The following is a 17,949-nucleotide window of genomic DNA, read 5'->3' on the forward strand; positions in this document are numbered from 1 at the left end:
GACACGCTCCCTCTCTTTATCTCCCTCTGTGTCTCCTTCCCCTGTCTCTCTGAGACTGGTCTGGAGGAGGGAATCTTATCTTCCGTCATCTTTCTCTCCCTTCCCCGCAGCATTTCTTGAAGCCCCTGCAACGGTTCCTGAAACCTCAAGACATTGAGATAATCTTTATCAACATTGAGGTGAGCCAGCCGATCCCCAGCCCTCTTGGGTCTGTCTAGTGCGGATAACCTGCTGCCCCTACCTGTCCCTGGATTACGGGGATTGGGAGTTGAGCAGCATGGGATGGGTGGGTGACCCTTTCCTGCCTGGCCCCCTGAGCCCTGGGCTCTGGTCCCAGCCCTCACCCTTCCTTCCGAGTAGGACCTGCTTCGTGTTCATACTCACTTCCTAAAGGAGATGAAGGACGCCCTGGGCACCCCTGGCGCAGCCAATCTCTACCAGGTCTTCATCAAATACAAGGAGAGGTGAGACCCAGCTGGCCAGACTGAAGCTGTAGGGTTACTCTGCCTTGCCTAGGCTGGGCATTTGAGAGATCTTACCCTCAGACACCACTGGACAGGGAGGGCTTTGTGCTGTGTGCTCCTGGGCGAGGGGCTGCCCATCTCTGGTTCAATCCCCAGCTCTGCTGTGTGGCACTAGGTAGTCACTTAACCTCTCTGTGCTTCTGCTTCCTCAACTGTACATCAGTGGGTCACAGGAATGTGCCTCCTAGGCTGGTGGTGAGGGTTGACTACACGGATGCACACAGGGCCTGGCACATAGTAGATGCTCAATAAGTACTTGTTAAATGAAGGAACATTGGCCAGGTGTGGTGGCTCATGCCTGTAATCCCAGCACGTTGGGAGGCTGAGGCAGGTGGATCATTTGAGGTCAGGAGTTCAAGACCAGGCTGGCCAGTATGGTGAAACCCTGTCTCCATCGCCTAAAAATACAACTAAAATACAACTAAAAATACAAAAAACAATTAGCCGGGCATGGTGGCGTTCGCCTGTAATCCCAGTTACTCAAGAGAATTGCTTGAGAATTGGAGGTTGCAGTGAGTCAAGATCACACCACTGGACTCCAGCCTGGGCGGCAGAGCAAGACTGTGTCTCAAAAATAAAAATAGGCCAGGCGTGGTGGCTCACGCCTGTAATTCCAGCACTTTGGGAGGCCAAGGAGGGTGGATCACTTGAGGTCAGGAGTTCGAGATCAGCCTGGCCAACATGGCAAAACCCCGTCTGTACTAAAAATACAAAAATTAGCTAGGCCTGGTGGCAGGCACCTGTAATCCCAGCTACTTGGGAGGCTGATGCAAGAGAATCACTTGAACCCGGGAGGTGGAGGTTGCAGTGAGCCGAGATCGCACCACTGTACTCCAGCCTGGGCGACAAGCGTGAAACTCTGTCTCAAAAATAAATAAATAAATAAAATAAAATAAAATAAAAAATAAATAAACATTGGGCAGAGACAATACCAGGTACTATGGTGAAATTACTGTAGCATTAAATGAGATAATGCTACAATAGCCTCACGTGGGAGATGCTATTGTTATGCCCATTTCACAGATGGAGAAACTGAGACTCACGTTTCTTCTCCGGCTGGGAAGAGCAAGGCCAGGGCTGACGCCAGCCTCTGCCCGACCTTGATGCCAGCCACCCTTACCTGGTGGCCTGTCCTCTCCCTGTAGGTTCCTCGTCTATGGCCGCTACTGCAGCCAGGTGGAGTCAGCCAGCAAACACCTGGACCGTGTGGCCGCAGCCCGGGAGGACGTGCAGATGAAGCTGGAGGTGGGGGCCGGACCACTTCTGGGGGGCCTCTCCCACTCCTCCCCAGGCCCTGGGGGCAGCAGGGAGGACACTGAGTTGCAGAGGGTCCACTTTCTGCTGCAGCCCAGCCAGGGATCCATCAAAGGCCTAGGGAGGGAGGTACTAGCCAGCCAAGCAGAGGAAATGGAGAAGAACAGAAATGGGCTGGCCCTGGGTCTGGGCTGACCCCCGATATCAGGGTGAAGTCCTGACCCTGAAGTGAGCTCTGATCTCACACTGAACCCCAGCTCTGGGCTGAGCCCTAGCACTGATTGTACCCCAAGTCTGGGCTGAGCTCCCACTTCTCACTGAACCCCAATTCCAACCAACCCCTGATCCCAGGCTGAACCTGATCTTGAATTGAACTTCAACCTGGATCTGTTTGTCTGGTGGAAACACAGACAGGGCAGGGGTGGTGAGGACGGGGGCTCTCCAGACCTGTCCCTCTCCCCATCTCCAGCCCCCCTCAGCAGGCAGAATAATAGACCGCTATCCCAGGCAGCATTTGCCACATTCCAGTGTTTTTTGTTTGTTCGTTTGTTTGTTTTGAGACAGGGTCTCATTCTGTCCCCCAAGCTGGAGTGCAGTGGCATGATCATAACTCACCGCAGCCTCGACCTCCTGGACTCAAGCAATCCTCCCAACTCCTGCCTTGGCCTGCTGAGTAGCTGGGACTACAGATGCATGCCACCATTCCTGGCTAATTTTTGTGTTTTTTTTTTTTGTTTTTTTTTTTTAATTATAGGGTTTCACCATGTTGTCCAGGGTGGTCTCAAACTCCTGGGCTCAAGTGATTCACCCACCTCAGCCTCTCAATCAAAGAGCTAGGATTACAGGAGTGAGCAATCGTGCCCAGCCTCTTCCTGTTGCTTTTGTTTGTTTGTTTGTTTTTTGAGATGGAGTCTCCCTCTGTCACCCAGGTTGGAGTGCAGTGGTGTGATCTCAGCTCAGTGCCATCTCTGCCTCCTGGGTTCAAGCAATTCTCCTGCCTCAGTCTCCTGAGTATCTGGGATTGCAGGAGTCCGCCACCACGCCAGCTATTTTTTTTTTTTTTTCATAGCAGAGACGGGATTTCCCCATGTTGGCCAGGCTGGTCTTGAACTCCTGACCTCAAGTGATCCTCCCACCTCGGCCTCCCAAAGTTCCTTCCAGTGGTTCTCAAGCTGCCCCCACCTCATGGAGTCCTTTCCCTGTTTCCTTGGGGGCAGATATGATGCTTTGGCCTCTAGAAAAATCCCCACAGCTCTGGGGTGGAGAGCTGCCCACGTATTTATTCAAATCTATCTGCACCCACCCTGCAACTGGCTCTTGCTGGGACCTGCCTCAGTTTCCCCATCGTTCTCTGATTCCCCAGGAATGTTCTCAGCGAGCCAACAACGGGAGGTTCACCCTGCGGGACCTGCTGATGGTGCCTATGCAGCGAGTTCTCAAGTATCACCTCCTTCTCCAGGTGCCGGGCACATCCCTGAGGCGTGGGCTCCACGTACCTACCCTCCTGTGTCTATAAAAGTGGGGACGGGGCTGGCTTCTGGGGGTTGGGTCTCTAGGACGCTCAGGGATGGGTCACTGGGGTCCTGTCTCAGCCTCCAGGGTCAGCAGTACGATGCAGGAGCTGGTGAGCTAGCATTGTTTGGAAGGCCCTCCCCCCAGGGAGAAGGGGAGGGGCCCAGGTGACGTCTGACGTCTTGGTTCTCTCAGGAGCTGGTGAAACACACGCAGGAGGCGATGGAGAAGGAGAACCTGCGGCTGGCCCTGGATGCCATGAGGGTGAGTGGGTGTAGGGTGCTGGTGACTCACCTGCTGCGGACACCCTCCTGGTGGGGCTGATCCTCTAGCCGGGGTTAGGTAGGATCCTGGGTCGGCTGTTGGGGAACCAGGTTCACCCCTGCCCCCTCCCCAGGACCTGGCTCAGTGCGTGAACGAGGTCAAGCGAGACAACGAGACACTGCGGCAGATCACCAATTTCCAGCTGTCCATTGAGAATCTGGTGAGGCGGTGGAGCCAGGTGGACCAGGGGTGTGGCCACGTGGGGAGGGTGTCTGGCTCCTTTCTTGGGAGACCCTTGCTAGACCCCCTGCCTGCTGCATAGGACCAGTCTCTGGCTCACTATGGCCGGCCCAAGATCGACGGGGAGCTCAAGATCACCTCGGTGGAACGGCGCTCCAAGATGGACAGGTGGGTGGAGTCAACATGGATCTGGGATGGAGCCTGGGCAAAGGGGTGGGGCCAGGCTCCTAGATGGGTAGGTAGGTGGAGTCAACACAGATCTGGGTGGAGCCTGGGCAGGGGCGGAGCCAGGCTTCTAGATAGGCAGATGGGTGGAGTCAACACGGATCTGGGAGGAGCCTGGGCAGGGATGGTGCCAGGCTCCTAGATGAGCAGGTGGGTGGAGTCAACACAGATCTGGGTGGAGTCTGGGCAAGGTGGGGGCCAGGCTCCTAGATGGGTAGGTGAGTGGAGCAAACCATATCTGTGGTGGAGCCTGGGTAGGGATGGGGCCAGGTTTCTAGATAGGCAGTTGGGTGGAATCAACACAGGTCTGGGGAAGAGCCTGGATAGGGGCGTGGCCAGGCTCCTAGATGGACAAGTGGGTGGAGCCAACACAGATCTGGGGTGGAGCCTGGGTAGGGGTGGGGCCAGGTTCTTATGTAGACTTGTAGGTGGAATTAAGATGAATTTGGGGAGGGACCTGAGTGGGGGTGAGGCAAGGTTTCTAGACAGACAGGTGGTAGACCCATCCAGAGAAGGCGGTGGAGCCTTGATGGACAGGCAGGACAGGGCCAGCGAGGGGTATGGGTGGAGCGAAGACTGACAGGCAGTAGGGCCAACGCGGATCACGTGGGTGAAGTCAGTATGGAAAGGTGGGCATGGCCAAGTTGGCCAAGGAGGAGGAGAAGGGCAGGGTGGGATCAGGATGTGGAGGAACTGGTCAGAGAGCTGATGGGGACAGTTGGGAAGAGCCAGACAGGAATGCCTTATCCATCCTTCCAGGTACGCCTTCCTGCTCGACAAAGCTCTGCTCATCTGTAAGCGCCGGGGAGACTCCTATGACCTCAAGGACTTTGTGAACCTGCACAGCTTCCAGGTTCGGGATGACTCTTCAGGAGACCGAGACAACAAGAAGGTGGGGCTTTGACGCCAGAGCTATGGGGTCCTCCACGCAGTCGGCAGCTTAGCCCTCTCCACTTGGGCATGCGCCTGTTTGCCAGACTATATCTACATGGAAGTGTGTGTTAATCCACTCAACAGGTGTTTTTTTGTTTGTTTGTTTGTTTTGTTTTGTTTTGTTTTTTAAGATGGAGTCTCGCTCTGTCGCCAGGCCAAAGTGCAGTGGCGCAATCTCGGCTCACCGCAACCTCCGCCTCCCGGGTTCAAGCCATTCTCCTGGCTCAGTCTCCCGAGTAGTGGGGACTACAGGCACACACCACCACACCCAGCTAATCTTTGTATTTTTAGTAGAGACGGGATTTCACCATGTTGGCCAGGATGGTCTCGATTTCTTGACCCCGTGATCCATCTGCCTCGGCCTCCCAAAGTGCTGGGATTATAAGTGTGAGCCCACTCAACAGTTTTTAAATTGAGCACCTACTATATCCAGGGCACTCTTCTAGGCACTAGGACTAAAATGGAAAGCAAGAGTTTTCATTTTGTTTGTTTGTCTGTTTGTTTCCTTTTCTTTTTCTTTTTTTTTTTTGAGACAGTCTTACTTTGTCGTTCAGGCCGGAGTGCAGTGGCACAATCTCGGCTCACTGCAACCTCCGGCTCCCAGGCTGAAGCAATTCTCCTGCCTCAGCCTCCTGAGTAGCTGGAATTACGGGCACCCACCACCATGCCCAGCTAAATTTTGTATTTTTAGTAGAGACGAGGTTTCACCATGTTGGCCAGGCTGGTCTCAAACTCCTGACCTCAAGTGATCTGCCCATCTTGGCCTCCCAAAGTGCTGAGATTACAAGCGTGAGCCACTGTGCCTGGCTTATTTTATTTCTTGTATGGTACTTGCATTCTTATGGGATGCTTTCTACAAAGAAAAGTAGATGGCTGGGTGCAGTGGCTCATGCCTGTAATCCCAGTACTTTGGGAGGCCGAAGTGGGAGAATCGCTTGAGCCCAGGAGTTTGAGATCAGCCTGGGCAACATAGGGAGATCCCCGTCTCTACAAAACATAAAAAAAAAAAAAAATTAGCTGGGCTTGGTGGCACATGCCTGTAGCCCTAGCTACATGGGAGGCTGAGGTGGGAGGATTGCCTGTGGCTAGGAGTTGGAGGCTGCAGTGAGCTATGATTGCACTACAGCTGGGACCACAGAGTGAGACCCTGTCTCTATTAAAAAATAAATGAATAAAACAGGAGATGTGGCTGTGGTAGGTGAGGGTGGGAGGGGAAGCAATCTTACCTCCATTATTCAGGGACATTCTCCGTGGAAGTGACATTTGAGCTGAGACCCCTCTCCCTCTCGGCTCTTCCTTACTTCCTTCTGCTTTTTCTCCTGTGAACTCTTCTCTTTAGTTTTTCCCCTGGAGATCCCCCCTGTGCTATGGTCTGTGGCTTCTCTATTTCTTTTTTTGAGACAGAGTCTCGCTCTGTCGCCAGGCTGGAGTGCAGTGGCATGATCTCGGCTCACTGCAACCTCCGCCTCCTGGGTTCAAGCGATTCTCCTACCTCAGCCTCCTGAGTAGCTGGGATTACAGATGCCCGCCACCACGCCTGGCTAATTTTTTTGTATTTTTAGTAGAGACAGAGTTTCGCCACATTGGTCAGGCTGGTCTCGAACTCCTGACCTCGTGATCCACCCACCTCAGCCTCCCAAAGTGCTGGGATTACAGGTGTGAGCCACCGCTCCCCGCTGGCTTCTCTATTTCTCAACCTGTGCCTCCCTCGAGGAGCCAGTTGCTGTCTTGTAACTGCCTGCTTACAGCATCCGTCTCTCCTACCAGGCTGGAGCTCTGGGGACCACATCCTATTCACTGCTCTGTCCCCAGCTCCTAGCAGTGTCTGTTTCTCAGCAGGCGCTGCACCAATGCTTTGTTGAACAGACAAATCAATGATGAGTGACATGCTGTGTCAGGTGTGTGCTTCTGCAAAGGGGTGTGTGTGTGTGTGTGCATGTGCACGCATGTGTGTGTGGTTTTGGGTTTATGGTTGTGTATTTGGATATCCTAGAAAGCCCTTTTACAAGGATATCCATGCATGGTGCTAGGGGCATAGAGACTGTCATGGGCTTTCTTGTTCCTTACAGAGGGAGGGGTGGGTGGGTGTGTGCTCCCACCTCTGCAGGGGCAGTGCCTTCAGTCTGAGCTCTGCTTCCCTGCAGTGGAGCCACATGTTCCTCCTGATTGAGGACCAAGGTGCCCAGGGCTATGAGCTGTTCTTCAAGACAAGAGAATTGAAGAAGAAGTGGATGGAGCAGTTTGAGATGGCCATGTGAGTCCCCGTCTTCCTCCCTCTTTCTGTCCGCAGAGGGGCAGGGGCTGGGAAGAAGGAACCTGCTCTAGTCCCTACTCTGTCCTGACATGCCATGGGACCACTCTGAACCGCAGTCTCTTCATTTGGGAAATAAGAGGGACAGGCCCAAGGCTGTCTTCATCCTTGGAATGCAGGGGTTGTGTGCAGCTACCAGCCCAGACTCTTCTCCTTTCCTCCTCCTCTTTCTTGCTCTCCTCTCCTCTTCCTTCTCATCCTCCTGGTTTCCTTCCTGCCCCTCCTCCTCCTCTTTCTCCTTCTCCTTTCCTCCTCTTCTTTCCTCCTCCTCCCCTTCCTCTTCTTCTTCCTTCTCCTCTCCTTCCTCCCGTTCCTCCTCCTCTCCTTCCTCCTCTTCCTCTTCCTCCTATTCCTCCTCCACCTCTTCTTCCTTCTCCTCCTCCTTTTCCTCCCCTTCTTCCTCTTCCTCCTCTTCCTGCTCTTCTTCCTCCTCCTCCCTTTCCTCCTCTTCCTCTTCCTCTCCTCCTTCTTTTCCCTCTTCCTCCTCCTCCTTCTTTTTCCCCTCTTCCTCCTTCTTTTTCCCCTCTTCCTCCTCTTCCACTTTTGTCTTCTCCTTCTCCTTCTCCTTTTTATATGAGGCAAAATTTCCACAACAAAAAATCTAACAATTTCAAAGTGTACGATCGTATGGCATTTTGTACACTAACAGTGTTGTGCAACCATCACCTCTATCCAGTTTCAAAACCTTTTCATCAGCCCAAAGGAGACCTCATACTCATTAAGCATTCACTCCCAATTCCCCGCTCTCCAAGCCCCTGGAAACTCCTAACCTGCTTTCTCTTTCTCCCAGTGTGCATGGCAGCACGATTCAGTGTGGCCAAAGGGTGGAAACGACCCAAACATCAATCGATGAATGAGTGGACATGCAAAATGTGGTCTGTTCATACCATGGAATAGTATTCGGCCATAAAAAGGAATAAAATACTGGCCTTTTTTTTTTTTTTTAATTTTCCCCTGTCAGCTCCAACATCTACCCGGAGAATGCCGCTGCCAACGGGCATGACTTCCAGATGTTCTCCTTTGAGGAGACCACGTCCTGCAGGGCCTGTCAGATGCTGCTTAGGTGAGAATCTGGGAGGAGGGTCCTGCATCCTGGGGTCCTCCAGTAGTTGGTCCCCTAAATTGGGAGATGGGGGGTCCCTACTTTGATCTTCTGCTTCTCCGTCACTCTCCTGATCTAAAGAGAACCCAAGGGGTCCCTTTATGTTTTTAGCAGAATATTTGGCCCTGTCTGTAAAGGTCACTCACTCTTCTTTACGTGTCCCCTGCATCTCAGAGGTACCTTCTATCAGGGCTACCGCTGCCATCGGTGCCGGGCACCTGCACACAAGGAGTGTCTGGGGAGGGTCCCTCCATGTGGCCGACATGGGCAAGGTACGAGTGGGAGGGAGGCTGGGAGGTGAGCTTGGTTCTCTGTGGAGGATCTCCCATTCTCACCATTTCTTTTACCCTTCCATAGATTTCCCAGGAACTATGAAGAAGGTAAGACTTTCCCATGGTCCTTCCTGTGCACCGCAAATAATGGGTGACAGTGCGGGGAGGACCCAGGACATCCCGGAACTGGGCATGATCCTTTGTGGGGTGAGGACAATGAGGGGGCCTACAAGCCCCCAGGCTGGGCATAGGTAGACAGGCTTTCTTTGCTTCTCCTTCCAGGACAAACTACATCGCAGGGCTCAGGACAAAAAGAGGAATGAGCTGGGTGAGTTGGCAGGGGGTGCTGTGTGGGGGCAGGAGGAAAATTCATCTCTATTGATGTTGACCCGGGGACAGATTTCCATGATCATATTAACAGCCACACTGGGCTGGGTGCAACTGGCTCACACCTGTAATCCCAACAATTTGGGAGGCCAAGGTCAGAGGATCGCTTAAAGTCAGGTGCACACCACCACACCTGACTAATTTTTAATTTTTTTAAATAGAGATGGGGTCTTGGGACATTGCCCAGCCATACTGTATAAATTAAATCATACAGTATGTGCTTATTTTAATTAATTAATTTATTTATTTTTGGAGATGGAGTCTTGCTGTGTCACCCAGGCTGGAGTGCAGTGGTACGATCTTGGCTCACTACAACCTCCACCTCCCAAGTTCAAGTTATTCTCCTGCCTCAGCCTCCCAAGTAGCTGGGACTACAGGCACATGTCACCACACTCGGCTAATTTTTGTATTTTTAGTAGAGACGGGGTTTCACCATGTTGGGCAGGCTGGTCTCAAACTCTTGACCTCAGGTGATCTGCCTGCTCAGCCTCCCAAAGTGCTGGGATTACAGGCATGAGCCACCGTGCCCAGCCTTAATTAAAAAAAATTTAAAAATATATGTATTTTTATTCAATATGTAAAAATAACAATACATTATATTATTTAATAATATATTAATATTTAATTGATGCATAATAATGTAATAATTAATAATATATTATAATAATATATAAAAATATATATTAAATAATATATAGTTATTAAAATATATTTTATATATATAATATATCTTTTTTTATTTTTAGAGGTAGGGTCTTGCTCTGTATCCCAGGCTAGAGTGCAGAGGCAGGAGTGTTCCAATTATATGCCATTTATATGACGTATAAATATATAACATAAATCAGGTGTGGTGGTTCATGTCTGTGATGCCAGCACTTTGAGAGGCCAAGGCCAGGAGTTTGAGACCAGCCTGGGCAACATAACGAGACCCTGTGTCTACAAAAATTTTTTTAAAAATTAGCGGGGTTCCTGCTTCAGCCCAGGATTTCAAGGTTTCAGTGAGCCGTGATCACGCCACTGCACTCCAACCTGGGCAACAGAGCAAGATCCTCTTTCAAGAAAATAAAAAAATAAATATATGAAATCTATGAATGGGTATGTTTTCTTCTTACTATTACTTATTATGTAATTAGCAATAGTCAGTCAGCTTTCTTAGCAACAGTCAAAATTAGAAACAACCCAAGTGTCCTTTGTACAATAGAATATATATATATACATATATATATATATACACACACACATACATGTATTTTATTGAGAGAGGAAATACATACTTTAAGATATGTAAAAATCAATAAATCTTAAGTATATGACTTAATAAATTTTATCCATACAACCAACAATCAAATAAAAATATAGAACATTTCCATCCCTCCAGAACTGCACTGTCCAATATAAATTAATTAAAATGAAATCACCTTAAAAATTTTTTTACTTGCATTAGCCTTGAAGTTCTCAATAACTGCCTGTGGCTAGTCGCTACCATATTGGACATATCCATCACCACAGAAAGTTTTATCAGAAAGCACTGCTACTCACCTATCTCCCATAGGGAACCTCTATCACCTGACCTCTATCACCATAGATTAATTTTGTCTGCTCTTGAGTTTTCTATAAATAAAATCATATAGTACATGCTTATTTCATCTGGTTTCTTTTATCTGACATAATGACGGTGAGATGCATTGATGTGATTGCCTGTAGCAATAGCTTGTTCCTTTTCATTGCTGTATGGTATTCCATTATGTGATGATATCACAATTTGTTTATTGATTGATCAACCTATTGAGGACGTTTGGTTGGTTGCCAGTTTTGGGATATTGTGAATAAAGCTGCAACTTTTGAAGGACATTTTTGTTTGTTTGTTTGTTTGTTTGTTTGTTTGTTTTGTTTTGAGACAGAGTCTCACTCCATCGCCCAGGCTGGAGTGCAGTGGCATGATCTCAGCTCACTGAAACCTCTGCCTCCTGGGAGTTCAAGTGATTCTCCTGCCTCAGCCCCTCCCAAGTAGCTGGGATTACAGGCACCCACCACCACACCTGGCTAATTTCTGTAGTTTTAGTAGAGATGGGGTTTCACCACGTTGGCCAGTCTGGTCTCGAACTCCTGACCTCAGGTGATCTTCCTGCCTCAGCCTCCCAAAGTGCTGGGATTACAGGTATGAGCCACCGTGCCCAGCCAGGACACATGTTTTCATTTCTCTTGGGTTGCTGGGTTACAGAGTAGGTACGATGTTTAGCTTCAGTAGATATTGCCAAATAGTTTTCCAAAGAGTATCCCCACCAGCAATGAGTGAGAATTCCAGTTGCTCCACCTCCTTGGCAACACTTAGTATTGCCAGTCTAAAAAGAAAAATTTTAGCCATTCTGGAGGGTGGCAAGATTCAGGGTTGAAAGTTGACTGCCAACCACCCTGTACTCCTGTACCCTGTCCTCCAGGTCTGCCCAAGATGGAGGTGTTTCAGGAATACTACGGGCTTCCTCCACCCCCTGGAGCCATTGGACCCTTCCTACGGCTCAACCCTGGAGACATTGTGGAGCTCACGAAGGCTGAGGCTGAACAGAACTGGTGGGAGGTACAGGCTGGGGCCACAGGAGTGATGGGGTGGAACCCAAGTGTAGGGTTATGGATTCATGTGGTCTCAGGGAGTTGGGTCATAGTTCCACCGTGCTCTGGAGGTGATGCCTGGGGAGTGGGGTAGGTAGACTGAGATTTCTGGGCATGGCTTTTCCGAGCGGGCCATCTTCCCAGGAAGTTAATACTCATTATCACCTCTCTGGGCTCTCCAGGCCATCCTGAGATACATGGACAAGCAGAGTGACCATTGAGCGGAGAGATGGACACACCCACACACACACACACACACACACACACGAGTGATGGGGCAGGATCCATGTGTAGGGTTATGGGTTTAGATGGCGGGTGGGGTTATGGATCCTATAACCTCTCTGTTTCTGTTTTTGTCTCCTGGGTGTTTAGGGCAAGAATACATCTACTAATGAAATTGGCTGGTTTCCTTGTAACAGGGTGAAGCCCTATGTCCATGTAAGTGCCTCAAGTCTGAATGGAACAAGGGCAAGGGGTCCAGGGCGGGTCCTGGGAGGATGGGCAGACTTGGAAAGACACCCGTGGAGTTGGGGAGGGGGCTGCCCATCACGGCAGGTCTTTCTCCAACTCAAGGCTTTGCCCACCCCACCAACTGAGCCCAGGGAGGAGCCACCCTGGAAACAATGATTGATCTTTTTCTCTTTGATTTTTGTGTAAAGGTCCTTTCCTTCCTACATGAGTATGGTAGGGAGGAAGAAGCAGGGACCTAGAAGGTGGGCCTGCCCCTTGCTTCCTTCTGAGACACTGAATTGAGTTCTGTGAGAGCACTGTGGCCTCCATTGCCTGTGTCCTTGCCCTGCTCCTGGTGGACACACCTGTCCACCCCAGCCTCTGCTGTTCTTCCAGTGTTCTCTGCTCGGTGGACACCTCACTCTTCATGATGACTTCACATTTCTTCCTCTCTCCCCAACCTCAGACGCCCCCTACCTCATTCACAGCAAATGACCCCACTGTCCACTTCACAGGCTGCAGAGGGAAATTCTCTCCAGTATTGGTTTTAACTTTATATTATTTCAGACTTCTAGCAAAGTTATGAGAATAATGCCAAGAGCTCCCGTGTAGCCTTTACCCAGTTTCATCAGTCCTGTTACTGTTTTGTTCCATTTGCTCTGTCATTTCCTCTCTCTACCCACACATAGTATTTATTTTTCCTGGAAGAATTAAAAGTGAGTTTGCAGACGACGTTCCCCTTTACCCCTAAATACTTCTTAAGAGCAAGAGCCTTCTTGTACATAACCAGAGCAAGATTTTAAAAGACACAAAATTCAACATTGACATTACATTATTATTTAATTCATAGTCTGTATTTAAATGTTGCCAATTTCCCCAAAAATTTTATCAAAAATTTTTTTGTTCCTATGGTTTCTCCATTGTCAAGTTACAACAGGAGTTTCCAACTCCATCATTCTTTCCAAATTTATTAGCTGGTGTTCTGCTGCAAGGAAGAGTTGTTCCTTCTGCCCTCATCTGTCTGTCTGTCTATCTATCTATCTGTCTATCTATCTATCTAGCTAGCTAGCTAGCTAGCTAGCTAGCTATCTGTCTATCTATCTAGCTAGCTATCTGTCTATCTACCCATGCATCCATCATTTACCTGCATATTATCTATCTATCTATTTACCTATCATCTATTTGCCTATCACCTATCTACCCATTTATTATCTATCTATCTATCTATCATCTATATGTCTATCTATCCATGTACCTACCCATCAATCCATCCATTCATCAATCAATTCTTCTATCCATCCATCCATCCATCCATCCATCCATCCATCATCTATCATCTATCTACTTATCAATACATTCATGATCTGTTCATCCACCTACCATTTATCTATGTATCGTCTGTCTGTGTATTATCTATCATCTATCTATTCACCGATCACCTCTCTATTTTTCACCTACCTATCTAACCATCTATTATCTGTCTATTACCTATTTATTATAATTTCTCTCTCATCTATTCATTTATCATTTATTTATCACCTGTCTGTTTATCATCTGTCATCTATCCATCTACCTATTACCTATCTATCCATCTATTCTATCGATCTCTTAATTTTTTGTTTTAGAGAGAGGGTCTCATTCTGTCACCCAGGCTGGAGTGCAATGGTGTGATTTTAACTCACTGCAGCCTTGATCTCCTGGGCTCAAGCAATCCTCCCACCTCACCCTCCTGAGTAGCTAGGACCACAGATGGCAGCCATTATGCTCAGCTTTATTTATTTATTTATTTAAGATGGAGTTTCACTCTTGTTTCCCAGGCTGGAGTGCAGTGGGGTGATCTCGGCTCATTGCAACCTCTGCCTTCCGGTTTCAAGTGATTTTCCTGCCTCAGCCTCCTGACTAGCTAGGATTACAGGCGCCCACCACCACGCCTGGCTAATGTTTGTATTTTTAGTAGGGATGGAGTTTCACCATGTTGGCCAGGCTGGTCTCAAACTCCTGACCTTGTGATCCGCCAGCCTCGGCCTCCCAAAGTGTTGAGATTGCAGGTGTGAGCCACTGCGCCCGGCCACAGCCATTTTTTTGTGTGTGATTTTTTTTTTAGAGATGGGGTCTCACTATGTTGCCCAGGCTGGTCTTGAACTCCTGGGCTCATGCAATCCTCTCATAGAACATCCTTCTCTTTTTTCTTTTAAAAAATTGAGGTAAAATTTGCACAACATAAAACTGACCATTACAATGAAAAATTGGGAATACTGAGTAGCTGAGATTACAGGCGTGCACCACCACGCCTGGCTAATTTTTTGTATTTTTAGTAGAAATGGGATTTTACCATGTTGGTCAGGCTGACCTCGAACTCCTGACCTCAAATGATCTGCCTGCCTCGGCCTCCCAAAGTGCTGGGATTACAGGCGTGAGCCACCATGCCCGGCTGGGTATGGTATTTTCTTTTGGAGTGATAAAAATGTTTTAGAACTAGATAGAGGTGATGATTCCTCATTCATTTTATTATTATTGTTTTTGATTATGGCAAAATATATAGAACATAAAAGTTAACAATGTAACCTTTCTTTTGGAGACAGGATCTCACTCTGTTGCTCAGGCTGGAGTGCAATGGTGCAATCTTGGCCCACTGCAGCCTCGCCTCCCAGGCTCAGGTGGTCCTCACACTTCAGCCTCCCAAGTAGCTGGGACTACAGGTGCATACCACCATGCCTGGCTAATTTTTTGTATTTTTCGTAGAGACGGGGTTTTGCCATGTTGCCCAGGCTGGTTTCGAACTTCTAGGTGCAAGTGATCCCCCTGCTTCAGCCTCCCAAAGCGCTGGGATTGCAGGCGTGAGCCGCCACGCCTGGCCAACATAACCATTTTCTAAGGTACAGTTGAGTGGCATTAAGTACATTCACGGTGTTTTGCCACCATCATCACCACCATCATCTCCAGGACACTTTTCATCTTGCAGCACTCTGTACCTGTTAAACAGCAACCACCTATTCCCCTCTCCCAGCCCCTGACATTCACATTCTACTCTCCAGCTCTATGGATTTTCCTATCCTAAGTACCTCATCTAAGTGAAATCACACAGTATTTGTCCTTTGTGTCTAGCTTGTTTCACTTGGCATAATGTATTCAAGGCTCACCCATGTTGTGGAATGTGTCAGAATTTTCTTTTTTTTTTTTTTTTTTTTTTTTTTTGAGATGGAGTCTAACTCTGTCGCCCAAGCTGGAGTGCAGTGGCACAATCTTGGCTCACTGCAAGCTCCGCCTCCCGGGTTCACGCCATTCTCCTGCCTCAGCCTCCCGAGTAGCTGGGACTACAGGCACCTGCCACCATGCCTGGCTAATTTTTTGTGTTTTTAGTAGAGACGGGGTTTCACCGTGTTAGCCAGGATGGTCTCGATCTCCTGACCTTGTGATCCTCCCTCCTCGGCTTCCCAAAGTGCTGGGATGACAGGCGTGAGCCACTGCGCCCGGCCATTTTATTTTTATTTTTTAAATTTTTGAGACAGGGTATGGTTCTGTTACCCAGGCTGGAGTGCAGTGGTTGTGCAATTTTAACTCACTGCAGCCTTGACCTCCTAAGCTTAAGTGATCCTCTCACTTCAGCCTCCTGAGAAGCTGGGACTACAGGCATGTGCCACCATGCCTGGTAAATTTTTGTATTTTTTAAAAAATTTTTGAGGCGGAGTTTCGCTCTTGTTGCCCAGGCTGGAGTGGAATGGTGCGATCTTGGCTCACTGCAACCTTGGCCTCCTGGGTTCAAGCGATTCTCCCGCCTCAGCCTCTCGAGTAGCTGGGATTACAGGCATGCACCACCACACCAAGCTAATTTTTGTGTTTTTAGTAGAGACGGGGTTTCACCATGTTGGCCAGGCTGGTCTCAAACTCCTGACCTCAGGTGATTGCCCTCGTTGGCCTCCCAAAGTGCTGGGAGTACAAGCGTGAGCCACCATGCCCTGCCTAATTTTTGTATTCTTTTGTAGGGACGGGGTTTCATCATGTTGCCCAGGCTGGTCTCGAACTCCTGGGCTCAAGTGACCCACACTCCTTGGCTTCCCAAAGTGCTAGGATTACAGGCATGAGCCACCGTGCCCGGGCAATTTTCTTAATTCTTAAGGCTAATATTCCATGGTATGCATATACCGTATTTTGTTTATCCGTTTTCCTGTCAATGAACAATTGGTTGCTTCAACTTTTTTTTTTTTTTTTTTTTTTGAGACGGAGTCTCACTCTGTCACCCAGGCTGGAGTGCAGTGGCGCAATCTTGGCTCACTGCTAGCTCCGCCTCCCGGGTTCACGCCATTCTCCTGCCTCAGCCTCTCCGAGTAGCTGGGACTACAGGCACCCGCCACCACGCCTGGCAAATTTTTTTTTTTTTGTATTTTTTTAGTAGAGATGGGGTTTCACCGTGGTCTCGATCTCCTGACCTCGTGATCTGCCCGCCTCGGCCTCCCAAAGTGCTGGGATTACAAGTGTGAGCCACCGCACCCGGCCGGTTGCTTCAACTTTTGCGTATTGTGAATAAAGCTGCTACGAACATGGGTGTGCAAATATCGTTTCAAATCCATGCTTTTCAGTTCCTTTCGGTATATACTCAGAAATGGGACGGCTGGGTCATATGGTAGTTCTAGTTTTTAATGTTTTGAGGAACCACCATACTATTTTTCTTTTCCTTTTTTTTTTTTTTTTTTGATAGGCAGTTTTGCTCTGTCCCCAGGCTGGAGTGCAATGGAACGAGCTCGGCTCACTGCAACCTCCACCTCCCAGGTTCAAGCGATTCTCCTGCCTCAGCCTTCCAAGTAGCTAGGATTACAGGCATGCGTCACCACGCCTGGCTAATTTTTTGTATTTTTAGTAGAGATGGGGTTTTGCCATGTTGGTCAGGCTGGTCTTGAACTTCTGACCTCGTGATCCGACTGCTTCGGCCTCACAAAGTGCTGGGACTACAGGCGTGAGCCACCGTGCCCGGCACATACTGTTTTTCTTTTCTTTTTTTTCTTTTTTTTTTTTTTTTTGAGACGGAGTCTCGCTCTGTCGCCCAGGCCAGAATTCAGTGGCGCGATCTTGGCTCACTGCGGCTCCGCCCCCTGGGGTTCACGCCATTCTCCTGCCTCAGCCTCCCAAGTAGCTGGGACTACAGGCGCCCGCCACCACGCCCGGCTAATTTTTTGTATTTTTAGTAGAGACCTGGTTTCACCGTGTTAGCCAAGATGGTCTCGATCTCCTGACCTTGTGATCCGCCCGCCTCGGCCTCCCAAAGTGCTGGGATTACAGGCTTGAGCCACCGTGCCCGGCCTCCACATACTGTTTTTCATAGTGCACCATTTTCCATTCCCACCAACAGTGCACAAGGGTTCCGATTTTTCCACATCCTTGCCAACATTTGCTACTTTGTGTTTTGTTTGTTGATTTGTTTTTGCCTTATAGTAGCTGTCCTAATTGTTTTAAGGTAGTGAAAGTGAGCACTTTAGGCGGGGCGCGGTGGCTCACGCCTGTTATCCCAACACTTTGGAAGGCCGAGGCGGGCGGATCACCTGAGGTCGGGAGTTCCAGACCAGCCTGACCAACATGGAAGAAACCCCATCCCTACTAAAAATACAAAATCAGCCGGGCGTGGTGACACACACCAGTAATCCCAGCTACTCAGGAGGCTGAGGCAGGAGAATCGCTTGAACCTGGGAGGCGGAGGTTGCTGTGAGCCGAGATTGCGCCACTGCACTCCAGCCTGGGCAATAAGAGCAAAACTCTGTCTCAAAATAAATAAATAAATAAATAAATACATAAAATGAAAAAGAAAGCACTTTCACCCGTATTTAGATGAGGGTTGGTAAACTTTTTCTGTAAAGAGCCAAAGAATAGTGTAAATAT

At 48.9% G+C, this 17,949-nt stretch overlaps 1 protein-coding gene across 1 annotated transcript in view; it reads left to right on the top strand.

The window, feature by feature from the left end:
* VAV1 (vav guanine nucleotide exchange factor 1) overlaps positions 1-17,949 on the top strand; it is an 82,655-nt gene that overhangs the window by 50,359 nt on the left and 14,347 nt on the right. The window contains exons 7-21 of the mRNA XM_030807814.1: positions 111-179; positions 361-464; positions 1,670-1,769; positions 3,142-3,237; positions 3,486-3,554; positions 3,688-3,774; positions 3,877-3,962; positions 4,779-4,911; positions 7,097-7,206; positions 8,225-8,326; positions 8,540-8,637; positions 8,723-8,745; positions 8,920-8,965; positions 11,463-11,599; positions 12,004-12,069. Of these exons, the coding sequence (XP_030663674.1) occupies positions 111-179; positions 361-464; positions 1,670-1,769; positions 3,142-3,237; positions 3,486-3,554; positions 3,688-3,774; positions 3,877-3,962; positions 4,779-4,911; positions 7,097-7,206; positions 8,225-8,326; positions 8,540-8,637; positions 8,723-8,745; positions 8,920-8,965; positions 11,463-11,599; positions 12,004-12,069 (1,326 nt within the window). The remainder of the gene's footprint in view (positions 1-110; positions 180-360; positions 465-1,669; positions 1,770-3,141; positions 3,238-3,485; positions 3,555-3,687; positions 3,775-3,876; positions 3,963-4,778; positions 4,912-7,096; positions 7,207-8,224; positions 8,327-8,539; positions 8,638-8,722; positions 8,746-8,919; positions 8,966-11,462; positions 11,600-12,003; positions 12,070-17,949) is intronic.

Source organism: Nomascus leucogenys, unplaced genomic scaffold, assembly GCF_006542625.1.
Source record: "Nomascus leucogenys isolate Asia unplaced genomic scaffold, Asia_NLE_v1 Super-Scaffold_241, whole genome shotgun sequence".
Lineage (NCBI taxonomy): Eukaryota > Metazoa > Chordata > Mammalia > Primates > Hylobatidae > Nomascus > Nomascus leucogenys.